We start from the raw sequence: 23769 nt of genomic DNA, 5'->3' as shown, positions 1-23769 counted from the left end.
AAAAGACTGTAATTACTTGTGAGAGTTGAAATTCTTTTTAGAGAAAAGTCAGTAGAGTGTATCTGATAGCAGTAGAGCTATAGAACATTCACACCTACATACAAGTTATTAAGTTTTCACACTAATGAAGGAGGTTTATTAAAAAAAAAAAAAAAAGGCGTTGCTAAATTGCAGTTGAGAACTTGGGTGGGATTTCTTTTTTCTGTTTTGGTTTGGTTCATTTTTCCTACATGAAGAATCAATTAGTTGTCCTGCAGCATCTGCTTGAAAATGGAGGCAGGCAGAGAACTTAGCATTCTGTATGTAACATTTAAAATAAATTAAAATCCCCCTTTTTCCTAAGTATTGGAGTAGTTTATTTAAAAAACATGAACGAGAAATTCTCCCTGCAGCCCCTAAGCCACCAGATTTTCTATTCATTTTAATTTTTTTCAGAGCATTAAAAATTCTGATATGTTGTATTTGGCATGTACTTTCTTAATTTGGTGAAGCAAGCTGAAATTTCCAGTTTAGCTAGTCAGTTTTTCAGTGATGCATGTGGGTAATGCACAATATAATTTCAGGAAAGTTTGGAAAAAAATGCTGAAGGAAAGGGAAGAAGGGCTTAAGATGGACTTGCTACTTCAGTGGCCAGCTTAAGAGAGTGATTTACTGCACACCACAGTGAAAGGCAGTAAAAACAAGGTTGTCTACACGACATTCTGTGTTATTAAAGCTGATATGTTTTGTCACTGGGGTTATAGTGGGATGTATTTTTCTTGAGTATAGCTTAGCATCCTTTGGCTCTGATGTCTGAAATTTTGTCTTGAGTTAGTAAGTTGTAAACTAATACCTCCCTTACAGTTAGAATTTTGCTCTTTTAATATACTTTGTCGTATGGGGAAATGAACAGTAGAGTTGCTAGGGACAAACGTTGGATATGTAGGTGTTAAAGTTTGCTGTATGGAGGGAGATATTTACGTTTTCTGTTGCTGATGACAGTGTGTTTACATTAGTATGCTAATATGTATTTATGTCTAATGTGCAAGTTTTGTAAAGCATGCTATTAACACAAACCTTTGAGAACTGGAGTCAGCCAACGTGGATATTCTGGGTATTATTTAAATGCTTTACGTGAGGAAGAGCTCATATAGAAAGCCCCATTTGTGGAACACCTAGTCTGAAGAATGGACTTTAGTGTGAATTTACTGAGACTAAGTGAAGGTATTCGTGTATGTATTGCAGAAGCAGTTTCAGTCTTTTATGTTGTCTATATTCAGTACTTTGTTGCCAACTGCAGAATTTCAGATTCTGATGATACTTTTTCACTTGGTGTAGAGATGCATATTTACATCTCTACTGTTTCCCCTACTGAGAATTCAACTTAATTAATGATATCTCTGTAGAAATAAAAGATTGTTTCTAGTATCAGCTTTCTTGAATTATTGAAGATTAATTTTAGTATGATTGATGTCCACGTTTGTAGAGAGATGATTATTTTAATGGAAGCATTCAGCAGTTATGTAGAACATTTCCATTGTAAACTTCAGAACTAAAAACAGCTTCTTTCTGTGGAAACAAAAAGTTACAACTGAATAAGGGGCAAAACGTTCTGCGGATTACACTACTTACTTCGGATAGAAACTCCTAAATCACTTTTGGCTTGCCTTTTGTTTATTTTTGATAGATGCTGCTTAAATTAATCATCATTAAAATACGTTATTGACACTGTGTGCCTGGTTTCTAGTACATTTATTTATTTTGCTTTAGATCATTAACCTAATTGTAGCAGGAGTCTAACACTTCCCATTGTGTGTTGGGTGTGCTCACAGGATGAAACCCACGTCTCTTCTAGCCAGTCTACTGATTTGTTGTACTGGACGACATCAAAAACCATGGAGGTGTTGTCTAACACAACTCTGACTACCAAAGCCATGCTGCATGCCGTCAGTGATGGGCAGTGGTGGAAGAGATCATTAACTTACCTGCGACCATTGCATGTAAGGGATTGCTGATGTGCTCCAGATGTGTATACGTTTGCCCATATATTAGTATAAAAACTAGACTGCTTTATAGATGTCTGATAACTGAAGATCTCAATCAGTAAATGAAATAGAGACGTCAAAAGATTGGTTGCAAGCAAATCCCAGTGAAAAAAGGTGTCTAAAGCTGTTTTCTTTCCATTTGTTCTAATAGGTTTTCTCCTGTTTTCTTAGCGTAGTGTAAGAAGTCATAGATGAAATTTGGCAGAACTTCAGAACTTTGGGGTACAAAGCACAGTGAAATCCGCTCTTTAAATGCTGTAATCTTATATTCAAAGCTGTTCCTTTTCAGTTTTTCTTTTCTATCTTCTCTATTTCAGTGAGTTTTCTGTAACGTTTGTGATACTAGTTTTTCTGGTACTATTGAGCATGGTCTTTTTCCTTTTTTAAGGATACTGAACCTCATTCAGCATTGGTTTATGCAAGACGACTCCTGTCTTGCTCCCTGCTGAATTCAGTGATACTTTCATTTACAGTTGTTTCCCTTCTAACAGTGGTTACAGAATTTTTAAGGAGATTTTTTACGGTTAGAATCAACTATACTTACTTTTCCTAGGGTCAAGAATTTGGAGACGTATTGAAAAATGGGCCTGGAGAAAATGCTATGGTGGAAAAACAAGGCTGTCATCCATTTTATGAGTCTCTAATTCCTGATCCATATGTTGCAGAAGTAAGTTGCAATTACAGAACTTTGAAGTGTTAATTTTTTGTTGAGATCTTATAATGAATTAAAAATATGGATTTTTGATTATGTGTGACTCGAAATTTTGTGCAAAACTGGGGAAAAAAAAAATCCAGAATTAAACTAAGGAAAGCACATGCAGGAACTGAGGTAGAGAATTGCATCTGATGCAAGTGATCTAAATATAAATCCAGGGTGTACCACACATGTGCCAGTTACCTTCTTTTATTTCTAGTCTGAAATCAGCTATGGCACATACCAGAACAATTCCAGGGAAAGCTTTGCTGAAGTGTTGCTGAGAACAGAGAAACTGACCCAAACAAAGAGTGAAGGAGAAGACTTGCTTCCAACTACAGAAGGTATGGGTCTATGTATATTCACTCCTGTATTTACTATAAATTGTAAATATAGAAGTATCTGTGGATGGTTTGAAGTACGGAGAATTGCTCACAATGATCTGAAGTATTGTCTGGGTATTTTGTATAAGTTGTCATGTGGCTCAACATCTCTCATTGGTACGAAGTCTTGTTAGAAGTAGCTTCAGAGCTTTCAAGAGAATGGGTATTTTTAAGAGGAGTTGCTCAGTAAAGATTAGAAATCTGAAATTTCTCTTTAAATAAGCAGAGAGCATTATTTGAGGGCTGGCAAAGATATGAACATTGTGGGAGGGATCAGTGAAGGTTTCTGAATATTATCATGTGCAGGTATTTATATATTTAAATGGAAATTTGCAACCCAGGGTTAGTTATTTGTATGTATAACTGTGTATTCAGTTGGTCAGATTCTGTGTGATTGTGTACACAACTTTCAGTATTGCAGGCTCATTATACTATTTTATTTGCTAATTAATGCTTAAATGCAGTTTCTGGAATCATGAGAACTTTTTATCTTCTTCTGAAATGTCTGGATTTTGCAAGTTATCGTTAGTAAGTTGTTAACTGAAACAGTTTCACTTCTGTGAAAAAAACCACAAAACACACAAACCCACCTGTGGTTGTTTGTCTTCCCTTTTGGATGTCTCCTGCTGGTTTAAGAAATGAACTGTTTAAATATTTAGATGCTGTTAGTGTCTTTGAAGGACGATATCGGTATTATATTTGACTCTGTGGTAAATGGTGCCATGAAAAATGATTGTATTAAAGCACTTGCTATATGAGAAAAGGTTTAAGTGAGATTTTCTTCAGAAGCCACACATTTCAGCTGTTTAGTAAAAAACATCGTATTTGTCTTGCAACTATAGGACCATGAGGTTAGCTCACTTGGTTAGAGCATGGTGCTAATAACGCCAAGGTTCTGGATTTGATCCTTGCATGGACCATTGACTTAAGAGCTGGACTTGATGATCCTTGTGGGTCCCTTTCAACTCAGAGTATTCTGTGAAATTTGTGAAATGGGATTCAGTACTTTGAGATTTGTGATATTTCTTCCGATAACCTGTATAGTTCTAATAAAACAACATTATGAATTGAAAAAGTTAGCAACAGCTTTGTATGATGGGGATGTACAGATATTTTGTTCCTTTCATGCTCTCTTTATTAAAAATCCTTTTAAATCAGTACTTATGATCTCATTTGTTGCATGCTGATAGGCTTCTAGCTTTGATTCCTGTGTCTTAAAGGAGGGGGAGGCAAGGATTTATAAGTATTCATTGCTTTCTTAGGGAAAATTATTTAATTGGTAGATTTTTGGTAATACTTCCTGCTCCAACTTGAGTAATTGGAAGTGGTTGTTTACAATTCAGTGAATGCCTTTGAGATGGAAACTTCAGTGTTGGGGACTTTCTCCTGAAGAAGAAAAGAAATTTTAGATTCTAACTTCAGTTTTTGAGTTTCTGTGTTCTTCCTCTTAAGTGTGCAGCCTGTTGTTTTTACCATTTTAATACTTCTATCCTCTTCCTCCACTTCTTACAATCAATTGAATTTCATTTAGAAATCTCTCCATCTGTGCTATGGAACAGAGTTCTATGTTTTCCTCAGGAAAGCTGTGTTTATTCAGTACCCAGAAGTCCTGCTGTATAACACCTTTAGATAGTCAGTAAGCAGTGTTCTTAAACATAAGTGTAACATAGCTTTCTCTCAATAAAGGGTTTAGTAATTTGTTATTTGTAATGTTCTTGCCCTGGAATAGTGGCATTGGATCTTACCTCTTCCCCATTCTTAAAGCTTTATCAATTCTCATGGAAGTCCTAATGATGAGTTAACACTTCCAGGATTGTGGAGCTTGAAAATGTGCATATTAATAGAATACTGCTAAATTTTAAAATTGAAAAATCACACAAATATGAATCTCATTTATTACGCAGCAGTTTTCTTGGTTTCAGGTTTACTGTATGGTTTTTATGAATGCTAATATATGAAGTGTTTGCTACTGTACTAGTAACTAATGAACATAGCAGATTTCAGTTGATTTTGCTGACAAGTGGATAGATTAGGTACTAAACTCAAAGTAAACCCAAGAGAGTTGGTCATACCTATTAATCCTCAGGAGTTTTAGAAAAAATAATAGCTTAATGTTTTCCATGATTTGGTAATTACTTGTGGATGTGGCTGTTTACCTGCCATATATACTTCTAAGTTTAGTGAGATTTTTTTCGTGTACTAAATGAGCAATTGAAGACTTGAAGCCATTTTTACATTTTTTTACAGGGAAAAGAACTGGAATGTGGGAAGTAAGTTGAAACCTCCTAGATATTAATAAATTCCAATTTTCACAAATAAACCATTTTATTCTTACTTTGCCATTCAAGCAGGCTTGTGGCATAAAGACTTGCATAGGAAATAAAAGTTATTCATAGAATCGAACATGTTTTGTGTTTTCCTAAGAAAGGACTGTTTGTGAGACAAGCATTGCCACTTTGTTTGTCACTGCCTGCCCTGCCCTGGTTTGCCAACTCTGTAATGTCTGATCCCTTTGGCAAATTTTGAATTTGGCAGTGGTCACTAACTTACTGTAAAATTTGTGAATGGGTATGAAAGGACAGAGTGGCATCCTGGTTATGTCTGGAGCCTGTGATTTGAGCTCAGCTCTGTTAGGCATCAGAGGATTCCTGTAGGGCTTTACTGGGGTATACTGGCTGTATGCAATTAGTCTTTCTGTATACATGTGTGTTTGTGTGTGTGTAAACTGGTCATCTGAATGTGGATACATGGACACTTACCATGACCACACAAGCACACAGAGCCTTTATATTAATCGAATTAGTACAGGACATGTTTGTTTTATTTCTCAGAAGGTATGAAAATGGAAGAAGGTCTTTCTTCTTACGTGCATTCTGTCAGTTGGGATACCATAGTGTTGAGCTTCATGCAGGAGTATGAATGAAATCATACTATTTTCTGGCCCTGTGTTGGTGCTGTGCTCTTTTTCCTGATTGGTATCTGAATGGTGAAGATCTGTTTTTTCTAGTGTGGTGTGGCAGTTGTAATGTTGGGAACTTACTGTGTATTTGCGAGACTTTGCAATCATTAATTCTCCAGAGAAAGGGTAAAGGGGGCATCACTGAAATGCTTCTTTGCCTTCTCCCCTTTTTTTATTTGTGTTTAACTAGAGGTAGCTGTGAGAATACATAAAGTAACTTTGTTTATGCTCAGAGGAGGAACTACCAATTTTGCAAGATAATTTTTCAAGATTCGAATATTAGACATTTCTAGGGTCTTCCTGTCTTTGGTTGGACAGCATACAGGTTATTTCAAGTGTAGCAGAAAAAATCTGTCAGCAGCAAGAAGCTGTTTGAAGCACAGTAGAAGCTGTTAGCAGCACAGAGCATAGGTGTTGTTGGACAGGCTTGTGTTTGCAGTAACTGTGACCTACTGCTGTGTAGACAGCCTCTGTGATGACTTGTCACATAGAAATTTAGGGCTTGTAGATGGCTGAGGGCCAGAGTGTAAATGCACTTCAGGCTGATGGCAAATTAATGATAATCTGAAAATTGTAATTGGTCATTCAAGCCTTTTATAAATCATTCTTTGGAACAAAAATTCACTGGAGGACTGTGTGTGCAGAGTAATCAGGTTCCTTGCCAGCATGCCCTGCAGAGCAGTTGTGGGAATACAGGTATTTGAAACTTCCTTGAAATAAAAGAAGTTGGAAGATAGCTTCTACCTATTGGAATAATATTGATATTAATAATATTAGTAATAATATCCTCTCTAAAAAAATAAAACATAATTGTATTTTTTGGTATACTTACATTTTCCTATGCAATTTCTTGTCCAAATTTCATAAGATTTTTGAAGTTGTCCCTGGAAATAATAATTTATATTCTCTACCCCCAATATTAAGTGCATTACAACAATCATTAGTCTGTAATTGTTTGTAGGAACTTTCGTAGCAACCACATTGATGCTTGATTTTAGCACAGAAAAAACTGCATGAAGGAGAAATCCTGTTACTAATGAAACAGCCTTGGGTGCTCACATTATGGCTGCATATTGGTTCTCCAATTTGTGTAATTTGTAAAATACAGTGGGTTTCTCAAATGAAAAAAACCCAAGTTTGGTATCTATAATGTAGGAAAAGCAGATAATTTCTGTGTCAGTTTTACCAGAAGTATATGTTTTTATAATCAGAGTACTTATTCTTGATGCATTGATTTCAACTGTGTTAGTTCTGATATTTGTGTTTGCAGTATGTGGCAGGACTTGTTTTTGGTGTTTCTTATGACACTTGCAGCTTTTTAAAATTATTTTAATTTTTAATTGAGACAGAAGTTTTTAATATGCTTTATCATGTTCAGTGATGAGTGAATTAGAGCTGAGGCTTGAAGAAAAGACATTTTGTACCATTCCTGAGATTGATATCTTGGAACTCTTACAACATTACATTAGTGCCTTGATTCTACAAGAGAAAGATTTATTTGTAAATCAGTCCAGGTGGCTTTGTTTAGCATCTGTTACTCCACAGTCTCATTCTTGTTTGGTTAATGCATCAAACACTTTACCTGGAAGTTAAGGTAAAGCTGTTCTTCAGTTGAATGCCATATTATCTGTTTCTGGATTGTGCTGATAAGTGTTTAATTGAGTATGTATAGAGTGCTTCAAGCTACTGTCTAATAAAATACAGTTGCACTGAAAACATTTCATTTGCTAGCTGTCAGGGCTAAATGGGTCACTAATCCAAGCTTTGTTTCTGCTCCCTGTGTGTTGCAGTTCTGCTACAACTGGCAAGTGATGCTTTACCAAATGATGCAGCCTTGTCTCTTGCCTATCTACTTGCACTGCCACAGGTATGTTGATAGTGAAAGGTTATTCATAGCATTTCAAAATTCCACAATAAAATTTCGTTTCCTTTGGGTTTTAAAATCTGAGAATTTGCATACACAATTTGAGAGATTTGGCTGCTGCATTTAAAGGAAGTTGAGCAAATGCCAGTGGACTGGCTAATGAGCAGGGCACTGGTGAAAAGACATATTTTCTTATTTAAAATGTCAGTTGGACCCAACTGACTGACAATTATAATGTAACTCAGAAATATTGATAATAACCTTGTGGTAAAGAAGCAGCAAAACTGTAGTTATAAAATCATTTTGGTTAAGTGTTTGTGGAAGGGGAAAGAAAAACACCATAATGTAGAATTATCTTTGTGGAGGTTACTGATTTACCTCTGTGCCAGAAAAACACAGTCAGAACTATTTCTAAATCACAGCAAGTAGCTTTTTAGAAAGTTTGTATGCTTAATGTTGTATGCTTGCTAATTCTTTCATCTAAATTAATGCTCTCTTTCTTCTAGGTGGTAGATGCCAACAAATTCTTTGAAAAGCAATTACACTCTGTGTTATCTCTCCAGCTGGCAAGTTATTACTATAGCCTGCAGATCTATGCTTGTTTGGCACCATGTTTCAAGGACAAATGCCACCCTCTCTACAGGGTTAGTACTCTTTTCTTTTTAAAACCACATTCATTAATGTTCAGCATAAAAGCTACTCTAAAAAGCCAGTACATGAGTTAAGCCTGTTAAGGAGCTGATCTGACTTATGCTGTGAGCAGCCTGTTACATTGCGCATAATTATTCTTCTACAGTACTGTAAACAGACAAGTACTTCACAGTTTGTGGAAGAGTTTTTGAAGCACAATATCAAGTGTCATTTTTAGGTAATAGCACTATCAGTCTTCAAAGTAGCTTATAAACACTGAGCAATAATGAGTGTAGTTTATGCTGTCATCTTGCAATACTGTATACAATGTGATAAAGTACTTCCTAGTAAAAGTGAAGAGTCCATTTCAGCAAGAGCAGTGCTATTCAAAAAGTTTCCACGCCCTGAGGTGTGTTGGTTTGTATTTCAGTTTACATGCGGTGTTTTGAAAATTCATCCTCATTCACTGATGATTTTTTTTAATTTCCTTTGACAGGTTTCTTATTTTGAAATGGCACAGCTTTGCTCCTTATCTATTGCTTGTGATTAAAGCAGTTGCATGGTAAATTCCAAACTAAATTGAAGAAGTAACATACAAAATTTCAGTAAGGCATGAATTGCCATTCTTCCTAAGATACCTGTGTAAAAACTATTCTTTGCCACTCCAAGAGAGCCTTTCTGAAGTTACACTAGTTCTTTCCTCCTATGCAAAAGCTCTCTGAACTGGTTGGTTTTCAGCCTAACTTTGAATTACACCTAAAAGAACATTTCTGGCCACTAATTTTCTGAAAAGAAAGACCAGTAATCACCACTGTGGCAAATGAGAGGAGACTTTTGTTTTCCATGTTCAGAATGACTCCTGATTTACAGCAGAAAGCCTGTTTTGATATTCTTCCAGTTCTGTAGTTGGGAAGCATTTCATGTTTCTGCTGAGATTTGCATTTTACTGTCTTCTCTGTAGAAGCTAAAAGAAAATGTAGCCCACAACTGGAAATTGTGGGGCTTGCAAAATATGATGGTTGTGAGGAATTCACGTTTGTTAAAAAAATTTCTTTGTGCTTATAAGTCTGTCTGCTGCAAGACAGCTTCGATGAAAAAAAGTTTTTTTTTTTTTGTTGTTTATTTAGCTTTTTTTAAACAGTCCTATTTTATAGGAAGAGCTTTGAAAAGTGTAAGTCATGAGGACTTAACTATCTGTGCTCCCTTTGCCATTTAATAAGCAAAGTCCTATCAGTGGCACCATGTAGTTTGTCTCTGATGTGATCTTTGACTTAATCTTTTGTTCCATCTTGGTAAAAATACTTATAGTGATAAATAGTTGATTCCAAGTTGCTTGCTAAAAATAATATGTTCTCTGTTTAAGCTGCTCTTAAACAGTAGTTTTTGAAAACAACTGTATGAGAAGATTCTGAGGGAACAGCACAAGAAGAAAAAGAGAAAAAAACCCCACAAAACCAGCATTGGATGTCCAGTAAGAAGAAAATGACATAGGCAAATTACCTTCATTGTTACTAATTCCAAGGGTATCAAGTGAAGGAATTTTAGTTTCAGTTCACTTCAGTTTACTGCTGAAGTAGTAAACAAGAAGTAGAAACAGATGCTTTTGACCAACATAAACACACTTTTTTTGGTCAATTAAAAAAAAAAAACAAAACACACACACACACAAAAAAAAAACACCAAAAAAACAACACCTGAACAAAAAACCCCCACCCAAACTCCAGACTTAAATGCTTGGTTTATACTGCAGAATGGCCATTTGTTTAAATTTACACCTTAGATGCTGGTAATGAAGAATGGCTCCACTTGCAAGTTTGTTTCATCAGTGCCATACAAGTTGTTATCCATGGGAATAGACCTAGCTATGTTTTTTATTTTTGTGTTTCCTAATCTGTGGGACAAAAAAAAAAAAATGATCTCAAACTTTTATGAAGATGTTACACTCAGTTGTAGATGTCATTCCATAGAAGATTGTCTTCCATCACCTTTTTCTTCTGGCTGTTTGCCAAAGCACAAGTGCCTAATTCAAAGTTATGCATTATTCTTACAAGATCTCTGAGTGCACTCTTGTGGGTGAAGGTGTTGTAGATCTTTACATAGTGCAGATGTAAATCTGGCATTTCAGCCACATGCTTAGAGGGTGAGTCCTCAAGATCATAGAGCACATATTTCTGTCTAACGGCACCTAAGTCACAGTAGATGTGATTTCTCTAGTCCATTTAGTGAAGCACCCTGTCAGGAAACTAGCTGAATTTATAAGAAACTGCATAGAAGCATAGAAAAGACCCCACTTCCTGTGTTTCTCATTTTAAAATGACATTATTTGTAGCTCTGACGTAATGGGAGAAATGTCAGAGTGGAAGTGACAGAGAATATTGTTCCAAGGATAGGGAGGAGTAGGGGGAGAGTTCCTCTTCAGTTGACTGGGACAGACTTTTAAGACTTGAGAGTTAGTCAGAAAAGATATTTTGAAGGAATTGTTGGGTCTGCTGCATGGAGGCCTGATTTTTTGTTGTTGTTTGTGACAACAACAATGTGTGACATGAATAATTGTGACATGAAATACTGACAGCTAATATTTGCACATCAAACCAGAATTATAAATTGTCAGAAATTCTCATTATCTTTTTTTGTAGTGTTGATGTCCAAAAGAAAATCAGCTTGATAACTTCAGTTTCTGATGAAGTTATTACTTTGCTTTAAGGACAAACAAAGGGATTTGGTGTAAAGTATTGCTTTAATTTTGTGCCCAAGACAATTTTGAATTTTAGTTGTTATAATAATATAAACATAACAGCCATAGTTTAGGACAGCCAGGCTGTATTACTTTTTTATTCTGAGGAACATTTTAAAGGAGCTCTCCAGCCAAATAAAGCCACAGATAAAGGTCTGTAAGAATATTGCCAGAAAGAAGAAAAAAACAAAATTTCCAGAAATGGACTGTCTGAGGAATGTATTTGTGTGAGAAGACTCGTTGCCCCTTGAGAACCTGTATTTATTTTTGGTTTAGGTCTGTACTACTGGGCTGGGCAGGGATGGGATTAACTTTCTTCATTGCAGCTGTTCTTTGCATTTGTGGCTAAGAAGTGTTGATAACACTCTTGTGTTTTGGCTGTTGCTGAACCTTGCTCGCACAGCATCAAGGCTGTTGCCCCACTGCCACTCTGCTCACTAATTTTCAGTCTTGATGAAAAGCTGTACAGCTGAGGAAGAAATTTGCTGGATAATTCATGTTATTAACGGCTTATCTCCTCATTTGTCCTATTCTGGTGATCTGATAATAGACCAGAATAAATTGTTTACTCTAGAAAGAAGTGAAAAAGTTTAATTATCCTGACGTTAATTAATATGTTCCTGTCCTCATGCTAATAATCTGTTGCTGAGGTCTTTCTGTAGTTTCGGAGAGGATTATTTTACTGACCTCATTTGGGGGGCAAGCTTTTCTTGGAGCATCAAACAACAGTTCTAACAAATGCTGCTAAGTTGCAGAGGGGGATGGGAATTTTGCAATTATTAGCAGATGTGGAAAGTTGCTGTTAGCAGAAAATTCTTACTTTTTTTAAATTCCCTTACATGTTCCTTTTCATTCAAGAAGGTGAATTTGATTCCTATCCTTTTGTGCATTGCAGCTGGCAATATGTTGAATTGGTAAGCTCAGAGAGCTCCTTAGTGATGCTTTTGTTGCAGCCTAGAGTTGGTGAAGAAGCTGGGAGTTCAGTTCCACAGAATTGAGTAGCCTGATAAAACTGTCTTTTTAGCCAATGTGTGACAGGGTGCATTTATACAGTGAACTTGAGCTCTGTGCCCTTTACCTGCTTCCCTTTTCTGTTGCTTGCTGCTTTGGAAAGCCTCTATCAACCTCTTGAAGAGGCAGAATTAGGTCAAAAGAAGAGTGCTTTGAACTTGGGATTGAATCTGTTGGTCTTAATGGGACTTCATTCTGCAGGCTTGACCTGGTTCCCAAGATGGTTCTGTTGGTTGATCAAAGATTGCAGCTATGGTCCATATGCTACAGCTTTAGGTAATCCTCTGAACATAGGATGTTGAAAATAGAGACTTAATTTGAAATGGAAATTAATAGTGTATAGAAGGCTGTATGCTGGAAGAGGGAGAGAGGCAGATCTGGTGGGCGAACAGATGAATTAACCATAAAATGTCTAATGGCTTTAACCTGATTACGTGGTGCTGTAGCACAGCTAGAAGTTAAGTCTATACTCATAAGGTAATCTGTCATTGGAAATTGAACGCTCATTAAATGGTTGCATGTTGGTTTGGGTTTAGTGGTATTATCCTGTCACATTCCTAAATTGTGAACTTAGCCTACTAGAAATAATATATACATTTTTAATCTCAAATTTGATTTGTGTATGTGATGTTTTACTGGAGTTTATTAACACCAACATGCAAAAGTGAAAAACTGTCAGGCAGGTTTGCTTCATTCTGTCTGGACATTCAGCTTTTCATCCATGAATGCAATGGGTAGCACTAAGTCTGTTGTAGATGGTAAAATGATAGTGCACTTTATTGTTGGCCTATGATGGACTTAAACCTTAACCTTCACTTTTACTACCATTTTAAGTCTTGATTCAAGCCCTTATCTCCTCTTTGACCCCTCTTTCTGTTTGGTTAGTGATGCTGAAAACTAACAAGTTTCCTTTGGCACTGTAATTTCTCCCTGTTGCTTCACTGATTGAATTTTCTGTTGTATGTTCTGCATCAAGTTCAAGTTTATTTGCTGGTCTTTAGGTTTCTCCACTTCTTTTTCATGATGCTCTTTATGCCTAATATTTCTTACTGGTTTATATACCACTCTGCTTGCTTACACATGTTCAGGTACTATTACTCATTAATAGTTGGAGGGTGAATCTGTTTCATTTGGTGTGTGCTTCTGTTTCCAAGTCCAGTGCATTCCAAGTGCAGTGCATACCTGATAGTTCCAAAAGCAAAATTGGGAGAGATTGGTGTATAAGTCCTTGAATCTATGCTGCACTATTCTCTCCCATTGATATTCCTTCATGTGTGTGGAATCTGTGACAGAGAGGAAAACCAGAGATAAGGAGGGCAGTGGCAGAAGGCACCTTGAATGAGACATTAACTGGCAGACAAAGAACTGATTTTGGGAGAAGTTGTCTTTAACTTAAAAATAATGAATAAATAAATAAATTTAAAAAAGAAAAGGTAGACCAAACACTGTAGTCTTGATATATAGCATGACATCATGATATTTGAATAAATCAAAGGGCCTAGTATCATCAGAAAACATAAATACTTATTGATGATTTATTGGTCCTCTTTTCTGCAGGTCATCAGTAAGAGATTCTGAATAAAAATCTGCCCCTCGAGGACTTGCTGCTGGCTCTCTCCTATCTGAAACACGATCTCTAAGCTTTTACTTCTCTTTTCACTGGATTTCAGTTAATAAGAGGACTATTCTTCCAATCCATTGGCAACCTAATTTTTCTTACTAGACTCTGGTAGGGAAGCTTGTGAAAGTATTTTAAAAGATCTGTGTATATTTTGTCACAGGATTCCCTTTGTCCACGTGCTCTTTGATACCCTCATAGCCCTCCAGCAAGTGAACAAAGTGGATTTTCCTTTACAGAGGCCATGCTGATTCTTTCCCACCAATCTCTTAATGCTCAGTGATCTTAAAGTTTGTTCTATAGTCTACCATCTTGCCAAGGATGGACATTTGACTTGCTGGTCTATCATCCCTATGAGGATTCCTTTTACATCCCCTCTTTTCAGATGGGACTTGCACTCTGGCACATTATTTTTTTCATGTCTGTTGATGCACCTTCACCTGCCATTTAACAGGCACATTTGTTTTCCTTGAGAACTGAAGGATGAATGCCATCTGGTTGTGGTGGTGTGCAAGTGCATAGCTGACACTTTCCAGATTGTTCTAAGTCATCTGGCTCTCCTGAGCTCTCTACCCCCACGCACTTTCAGTGGAGAGGGCTGACAGAAAGATCTCATGATTTACACTGTTATGGACTAACCCATGAGTGCTCCTTCCCCACCTTTTTGCCAAGTGATCCTACCACTTCACTAGTTGTCTTTCTGATTTTCAGTGACTTTCCAGAACTTTTTGCTATCAGCTTTACTGTTCTTTATAAGTCACTTTCCAGACACTTTTTAGCACTTTGAGTGTCCTCTGTAGCATGTCACATTTTGTGAGTTTTCCTCATTGATTTGCTTATTGCTCAGTAATGTCTCAACACATAATCTCACATCTTTTAAATGAGTGAATTACTAACCTGTTAAGAAATGGAGAACTGACTAAACGCTGCTATGTCCAAAGGCTTAAAGCTCATATAAGCTCTCCTGAAGTAGCAGTTGTTGTGGTTGGTTTTGAACATCTTCTGGTATGATCCCTAAAGTACTAATCCAGCAATGAAGAACATTACAGCCAGATTGCCTCAATTAGACACCTTTGGTTGAGGTGTGTTTGCTGTAGGTAAGGTAGTGTTTCACAAATCCTCATCTTTCTTTGTTAAGAACAAAACATGACAAAATACTGCCATTCTTAGTTGAGACCAAATAATATTTAGGTGACTCAGAAAAGATCTGTTGTTAAATAGTTGTTTACTACTACCTCCCAGCCCACTTCATTTCTTCAAGATAAAGTGAGCTTCTGAAAAGAGATCTTAGTGTTGCTTTTTTCTGTTTCTCATGGGTTGTATGAACTGTTCTGTTAAATCCTACTTCTGGAAATCGTATGTGTTGTTCTTTAGTCAGCTGTTTAGAAATATTCTTACAGAAGAGAGGATCTTCAGACCAGCCTTGCATTTCAGCAGAGGGTTGAGGTCTAGCTTGCCTGTGTTCCTCTGGAGACACATACGTGGCTTTTCATGCAAGGAGGTAGTTGGGATAAGTACTAATCCTTTCCTTCTCACAAAGTGTTTTGTTGTCTAGGGAACAGTACAAAGGTCACCAGCAGCTTTTTGAAGGAGCCTTACCCTAGTCAAGTGACTTTATCTTCTCCTTTATATTTGTTTTCCAGGCTTCTATAACTGCTTTCTTTAGTCAGTGAACATTGTGAACTTTGCAAACAGTCTGATTGAAATTTGTTAATTGTCTTAGAACAACAACAACAAAAAACCAAACATTTTAACAAAATTGTATTCATCTGAGTTGGCAATGTAGGTAACTTTTCAGGCAGTGCTGAATTTCCATTGAGAGAGTGGTCTTCTCCGTCTCTGTTTTTTAGTGGTTTGGTAGTAGGTTTTTTTGGTTTGTTGGGTTGTTTTTGTTTGTTTGTCTGTGCTTCTAATCAGAAGCAGTCTCCTGGATTAGGATGAAAAGATATCTGACTTCTCATTTAACAGCTGTCAGGGAAGAGGAAATGAAGTGTTTTGTAGCCTGTGGAGTATATAGTTTTCAAGCTTTAAATTACTAAGACAGAAAATATTTGCATGTATCCAGTCAAATAACTGTACAAATTAAAACTGTGTCATATTACAGTGAAGTTTTACAAATAGGACTGTATGCTTATCCCAAAGTCTATGTATGACTACAGCTACTGTCATATAGGTCAAGATTAAAGACATTCTAAAAGAATAGACAATAGCATAATTTATTTAAAAAGAAAGCACTTTTTTTTTAAGAGAAAAGGGAGATAAACAAAAGGTTAAGATAATTATCTAAAATGTAACCTTATTTACTGAGAATAATGCTGATGGCAAATGGAAATGAATCATATGAGTTTAGTAGGCACTTCACTCAAAACCATGTAGTAATTGTCTATTTTCAGAGGTGTTCTGTCAGTTCACACTTCAGCCTTTTATATATCATGTGTTATTTCCACTAAAACAGCTGTCAGGTGAAATGATGAGATTTTTCTACGTAAACCTGACTTATCAATGTCTGACTCAATAAGAGAGAGTCAGTAAGAGAACACAAAGTAGGAAATAAATTATGAAAGCATCTTCTCTAGGGACAAATTATTCCTCACTCTTGTTGCAATAGCTGTTGGAAACCAAAGCAAAAAAGTTTTTCTCTGAGGAGAAATTCACCATGAGCCGACAATGGTCGAGGGAGGGGATTCTGCCCCTCTGCTCTGGTGAGACTCCACCTGTAGTACTGCAACCAGCTCTGGGGTCCATAACCTAAAAAAGGACGTGTTGGAGGGGGTCCAGAGGAGGCCACAAAGATGATCACCTCTCCTGCAGGAAAAGGCTGGCAAAGTTGAGTTTGTTTAGCCTGTAGAGGAGAAGGCTCTGAGGAGATGTTATAGCACCTTCCAGTACCTAAAGGGGCTACAAGAGAGCTGGAGAGGGACTTTTTACAAGGGCGTATAGTGACAGGACAAGGGAGAATGGCTTTAAACAGAAAGAGTGTAGGTTTAGATTAAATATTGGGAAGAAATTCTTCACTGGGAGGTGCTGAGACACTGACACAGGTTGCCCAGAAGAGCTATGGCTGCCCCATCCCTGGAAGTATTCAAGGCCAGATTGGGAGGGACTTTGAGCATCCTGATCATATGGAAGGTGTCCCTGCCCATGGGAGGGGTGATCTTTAAGGTCCTAGATGATCTTTAAAGTCTCTTCCAACCCACGCCATTCAATGATTTCACAAAAACAGAGCACTAGAAAAATTTGTTTAACTCTGCAAACACAAGTCATTTAACGTATCTGTAGAAACAACTGCCTGAATAACTTTTCCAATTACTTTTATGTTAAATTACTGAACAGCAGCCTTTTGCCTTATTTTTTGATTCCTGCAGCAGTGCAGTGATCCAGGAGTATTTGTTTTATACAAGTCACTCATCTGGAATGAAATCTTAAAACATTCAGTTTCAGTTTATGGAAAAAAAGAGAAATATGGATTAAATTTGTGACGAAGATGGGAAAAGAGGCTAGGGAATTGAAGTCCACAGCTGCATTCCTGGATCTACATAATCCAGATACACATTTTTTTAGTGGAGCAGGAAATTGCATGTTTGCATCACTCATGTGATCACATACTGTGGTGAGAAGCATTTTTTAAGAGTTTGGACAGGTTTAAAATCTTCATACTTAAATATACCTGAGACGTTCGAATATGTTACAAAAACTTCTGATAGATGATTAAAAATCTGAAACAGAATATTGTTTTAATATCTGAATGTGTATGACCTATAGGTTTAATAATAGAGAATTTATTGCTCAACTCCTCTCTACTTTATTTTTGTAATAAGTTTGTACAATTTTATTCAGATGTGTCTTGTAGGTTATAAAACGTATTCTAGTAGGTATTCTTAAATGTTGACCTGGTGTGGTTTCACTGGTGGGTGATGAGCTGCTGCTTCTTTATCCACTAAAGAAATGGTTGTAAAAGCTGACCCTGAACAAACCTGTGTTGTCACCCAACAATATATGTAGCTGCAGCAGTGGAAGGACAAAGAATGTTGAGGTATCTGTGCACTTGAGTGATGTGACAGTACAGGTTTTATTTCTAAGATGTCCCAGTCTTCCATCTTGGCCGTACACTTGCTCTTTTGCTTTAAACAGATCAGACGTGAGACAGCTGAGATCTGAAAGGTTGACCACCCCACATTCACATGGTGCAGTATCCAAGTTAATGTCATCTTGACTCACACCATGACAGCAGTCTCAGTTAAAGAAAAGTGTCATTAATTTAATTAATGAAAAACTTGTCCTGTGGAGAGATGGTTTTTACTTCTCAAGTGAACAGGCACATTCAGGATTTTACTTCTTGAGTGAACTGTTTCTTTCCTGTAAATTTTTTTCCTCCAGGATGTGAGGAAAAGTATTGCCTATATGTGCTTCACTTCATTCTTCTTTTCTTGCCTTCCCCTCCATCAAATTTGTAACACATTGAATCTCTTGCTACAGGGATTGTGGCAGTTGATGCAAGGATTAAGAAAAGCTCTCCTCTTCTTCCTGAAATAGAAATGCTTTCTGGAGGTGTGTTTTGGTTCCCTTAGCAGCACTGACAAAGGGCAACAACTAGAGGCAGGGCCGTGAGCTTAATACAAGTGTGCCTGCAGCAGGAATGTTACATCCTGCTCCCTGTTCTCCCTTGGTCATGTGCTGTCATCTTACAGTTTTGCTAACCATGAGGGTTTTGCTTGGTATATGTCTCCCCCTCTCTGGCACAATCTCTTTCTAGGATCACTTAAAATGGTGTAAAACGAATGTGGTGTTACAAGGATCTGGACACAAGGGAACACGTCCTCTGCTCTCCCCTTTGTATTTCTGTGGCTCACCACAGTTGTGGCTTTTGACCATTGCCAAAAAAATCGCAGTTCAAAGGTGGTGGAAATGTTTTGCAACTTCAATCCAGAAAGGTCCACAATGTCAGTAATGTATTTGGGAACGGATTAGCCTCTGATGATCTAAGCAGTTTTTCTGATTGTTTGCAATCTCTAGATCATTTACATTAAAAACAAAATCAAAAGAATATTTCTTTTTAGAACAATTGGAAAGGTTCTCTGTCTTAAAAGGAGTAAACAAGCTAAATAGCCTTGCAGTGCTCTAGTATCTCAGTGATGTCTTTTTATTAATTATCTCTCTTGCCGTAGTTGTAAAATTATTGCCACTTCCTGAGCAGGAGAGTAACAGGAGAAAAGCTCATACTTTTTTTATTTGTTTGTTTCTGGTATGTATGGCTGAATTAAGTCTTTTAGAGAGATTTGAAAGAAAAAAAGAAAGCAACTTGCCAGGAAAAAAGATCAAATTGAAGATCTGTTTAGGCATCAGGGTGAAGAAATGCCAAGATCAAAATCTCCTATCTCTTTTTAAAACCAGTATTTTTTTATAATATCACAGTGACAGATTCTGATGGGCTTCACAGGCATCACTCCCAGAGGGTGGTCAAAAAGAAATAACTGCTTTAAAACATCTACTCAGGTCAACCTTGTTCCCCAGCTGAGACTTACTGGTAATGGCTGGTGGTGCTGGTAATTTGTACTGGTCTATGCTGAGTAAATCATGAAATTAAATTAACTTTATGCTAAACTTTATGCTTTTTCTATTCTGTCCAAGTTTTATTTTTTTTTTTTAATTCTCAAGCAAGGCCTCTGTCAGCATGAGTACAGTGTTAGCCCAATAAGTGAATAAAATGCATTGGCAGGTAGTTAATGAGGGATTTCCACTGGCAGTGCTAGGGAGGCTTCCGAGTTAAGGGTCAGCTCTTGTGGCTTCTCTGGAAACTTACCCTGTTTCCTGCTGTATGTTTGTATGTAAAATGCTTTTTCTGAATGATTACAGGGAGAGAGTCAAATGTCTTTCTGGAAACATTGGAGATATTTATCTGACAAAGCTGGGAGTTGGACAGATAGGCACAATTTCTAACTATCTGAAAGTCTCTGAAAAACCAACAGAGAGAATAATGCTGGTTCGGGTTTATTGGTCTGTTTTTTGACAGGTAACATTAGAAAGAGAACAAGTTAAATATGGCTTCTTATTGGTCTTACCTGTCAAACTTAATTTGTGTTTACCCAATTTGCTTTAGAATATTTTGTGGTTTTTTCCCAAGTGCCTGCTACAAATTGAAGAAAGTCCGAGAATTTGTAAACTCTCTGAATGCTGCAGTAAGAGTCAGACTATACTGATTTTGCTGATTTTCATCACCAACTGCTATTGGTAGATAGTTGTTATGGTCTTTTCAATTAAAAACTGTTAAGACTTTTTTTGAAAACTGGCAATACAGCTGTAATGATCTTTTTGTTTTAAGTGTTTGTTAGAACAAGCATCATGTCTAATTGAACTAGGTATCTAATGGATGTAGAAATAGTTGTGCTTATCTTTTAAAAACATGTATTACTACAAATGTGATGATGTTAAGGAATGAATACTTAAAATTATAAAATACAAGTTTTTTGCAGCTCAATACCAAACACTTTAGTTTTCTGATTTTCCTTTTTTTCATTGAACTTGTGTTGAGTGCCTAATAAATACTGCACAAGCAGCACTGTTATTTAAGAAAACATTTTAGTTGTATAGAGGGAAGACAAATCTGAGAATGAAAATGTGTGTCATCTCAGTAAATGAGTTTTGTAAGCAACTGCCACTTGGGGAAGTTTTTTTTTTCTAAATTAAAAAGCCCTAGTAAGTCTCAAATTAGATACCAGATAGCAAGACTATTCTTGCATGAAGCAGACTGTGGAATTTTTCTAAGCTGTGATAGTTTGGAGCATAGGTTTTGTAAAAGAGAAAATTGGACAACTCGTGATTAAAAGATTTTTTAGTGGTGAAGAGTTCAAGACAATCCTTGGCAACTGCTTGCAATAAAAAAACCCTCCACTTGCGTTTTCTTAGTCTGAAATTGTAGCTTTATCTTCTGGACTGAAGTTTGCACTTCAGTAAGTTGGCTTATATATGTGTGGATATACATACAGGGGTGTTCATACAGCACATGATTCTGTTATTCTAAATCTGTTGTTAATAAGACATTCTTTCCAATTACAGTGTTCCTTTGAGCAAAACAGGCAGCATCAAAGAGTGCACACAGATGCTTTTAGGTAAATATAACAAATGGGGACTTAATGGAGAGAGAGGACACCTAGCAAAAGAGAGTGCCAGGGTAGGTTTAGGTTAGACATTAGAAAGAAATTCTTTACAGGGAGAGTGATCAGGCATTGGAATGGGCTGCCCAGGGAGGTGGTGGAGTCACTGTCTCTGGAGGTATTCAAGAAGAGACTGGATGTGGCCTTAGTGCCATGGTCTAGTTGACAGGGTGGTGTTGGGTCATGGTATGGACTTGATGATCTCAGAGGTCTTTTCCAACCTGGTTGATTCTGTGAAATTCACTCACACAAATTGTCAGAGGGACCTGTTTTTCTCAGTGGACTAGAAGTTTTATGCAATTGTGTTAAACACAGAATCATAGAATCCTAGAATTAACTGGGTTGGAAGAGACCTCCGAGATCGAGTCCAACCCTTGATCCAACCCCACTGTGATTACCAGATCATGGCACTCAGTGCCACATCCAACCTCATCTTAAAAACCTCCAGGGATGGTGAATCCACCACCTCTCTGGGCAGGCCATTCCAATGCCTGATCACTCTCTCTGTAAAGAACTTCTTTCAAAACATGTTTCCTTGTTTTGTCTCTTTCCCCATCTCTATGCTCTGTTTTCTAGTGTATCACATAGAATGAGATACCAGGGTACATAATAAGCAGTGGATGGGTTTCCAGCTGATATAATTGTGTTCTAGAGGCACTGCTCTGTTGCCTGTCCCTTTTCTGAGATTTTATTTTTCTATTACCGGTCTTCTAAGCAGCCTTGAAAGAGCTACTGATCTTACTTATAAAACAAATGAATTTGCGATGTTTGGAGGGCTTCAGAAGATTATCATGTGGAGAGGAGAAAGGATGCCCTGTAGCATTTAATGTGACTTGATGAGCAGCGTGTCAGCTAAGACTTGGGGAAAAAAAAAAAAATCAATTTAAAATGACCAGCAAGTCATGGAAAAATTCAAGCATGCCTCAAGGTTTAAATGTTTTGTTGCCATGTTTTACCCTGCTGTGCACTCTCATTAATGTTCATAAGTTTAGCTTCCTAATAAAAGACTCAATATATATTGATACACTCAAGATTTCTGGGATCACAGCAGTTGAATCAGTTGTTTCTTTCAGAAAATATTTCAACTATATTGGCATCCCCAAGTATTTTTTGGTAGCTCTTCTGTAGGCCCTCCGTCAGTGAGTGCCACACGTCACAGCACTTCCTTTAGGCATTGAGCTTCTGATGGCTTCATTTTTCATGGAGTAGAGAAATCAAGGTACTGAGTGAGATGAGTGGTTTCATATTACACACAGCTCTGTTTCAAGTGGAGGTTCCTAGACACAGCCACTGTACACATCTTGAGATAATTTGGAATGTACATGTATTCATTTTTGATTTCAAATATGCAGACTGTATTTGCTTTTTGTTCTAAATTGTTGCTTTGCTGCCTGGGGTTTTGACTACAGAAGTTAGCGGTTTATAAAATATGCACTTGATGTGTAATTTCTAACACAGAAAAGTAAGTTTTATTTGTTGGTTGGTTTTGTTTGGTTTTTTAATTTTTGTATCATATGGAATATTCTAAAGCATTCCAAAATGATAAATTTTAATAGCAAATAGCTCTTACAGAGAATTTGAACTTCTGTTTTACATAAAGCTTCCCAGAAACAGAAACAAATCTATTATTTCTGAGCACAACCATCATTTATATATTGATAAAGTTTTTTTCAGAATTTGTGGGGATTTTTTTAGTTTGTTGTCAATTATTTTCACAGGCTGATCCAAAGGAGCTGATTCAGATGGTCACAAAGCACGTTACTCAGCATGGCCCTGCAGACTGGCCTGAAGAAATCTCTGCTTTGATAAATCAGCTGCATTACTACAATGAACGACTACTGGATTTCACTCAAGCTCAGACTCTGCAAGGACTTGGCAAAGGAGTGGATGTGCAGAGATTTACAGCAGATGCACAGTACAAGAGAGAAACAATACTCGGATTGGCAGAGTAAGTAATGTCTATTGTGTTTATTTATTTTAGAACAAAATTACTTTAAGCTTTACATCAGGAGAGTAAAGTGAAATTAATGCCGACCTTTAGAAGGGATAATTTACCAGCTGCTTTAGAGATTTACACTGTGATGCTGCTACAATTGGAGATTTTTCTATTTGATTACTCTGTTTAAATGAAATGTTCCTCAGATAAATGGATCTACAACTTTTAATTGAATCTCTAACTCTTTGTTAACTGCTAATATTGAAGTTAATTAGGGATGAATGAAATCAGATCACAGGTGGAGTTTTGATCTTTTCCTTTCATATCCTGTAAACCCGCCCTTGCAATCTATTAGGGTATGCCCAAGCATCATATAGTTTTTTTAAAAAAAGTTGTTAAACTGTACTTTATTCTTAATAATTTAAAGCTGCTGTTTATCACTATACTTTTTCCCTATAGTCATTTGTAAGTCCTGATGCTCTCACCACCTATATTCTAATATTTACCATGCTTTTATCTCCCCTTTCAGAAATCCAGAATAGAAAAAAAGGAAAGAAATAGGATAGTACTTTCTTATCATTTTAAAAATACCTTTAATTAACATCTACATGCAGGTACTTTAAGCTGTGAACAAGTCATGAGTATTACTTGAACTCAATGTTTTGAGGACAGTCACAGTTGAATAGTTGCCATACTGTCAGAGGAAGAGTTCTCTGCAATAAGAAGCTTTAAATATAACTTTAAACCAGATCTCTGCATAAAGCT

The 23769-nt window shown here is 36.8% G+C and overlaps 1 protein-coding gene across 1 annotated transcript in view; it reads left to right on the top strand.

The window, feature by feature from the left end:
- The window catches only part of NBAS (neuroblastoma amplified sequence), a 164410-nt gene that overhangs the window by 71872 nt on the left and 68769 nt on the right, over positions 1–23769 (top strand). The window contains exons 36-41 of the mRNA XM_027887996.1: positions 1812–1979; positions 2578–2691; positions 2939–3062; positions 7851–7927; positions 8431–8568; positions 22787–23016. Of these exons, the coding sequence (XP_027743797.1) occupies positions 1812–1979; positions 2578–2691; positions 2939–3062; positions 7851–7927; positions 8431–8568; positions 22787–23016 (851 nt within the window). The remainder of the gene's footprint in view (positions 1–1811; positions 1980–2577; positions 2692–2938; positions 3063–7850; positions 7928–8430; positions 8569–22786; positions 23017–23769) is intronic.

The sequence above is a fragment of the Empidonax traillii genome, unplaced genomic scaffold (assembly GCF_003031625.1).
Source record: "Empidonax traillii isolate 1590-97213 ecotype Southwest subspecies unplaced genomic scaffold, ASM303162v1 scaffold228:size850385, whole genome shotgun sequence".
In the NCBI taxonomy this organism is placed as follows: domain Eukaryota; kingdom Metazoa; phylum Chordata; class Aves; order Passeriformes; family Tyrannidae; genus Empidonax; species Empidonax traillii.
This window is presented reverse-complemented; position numbering and strand designations above follow the sequence as displayed.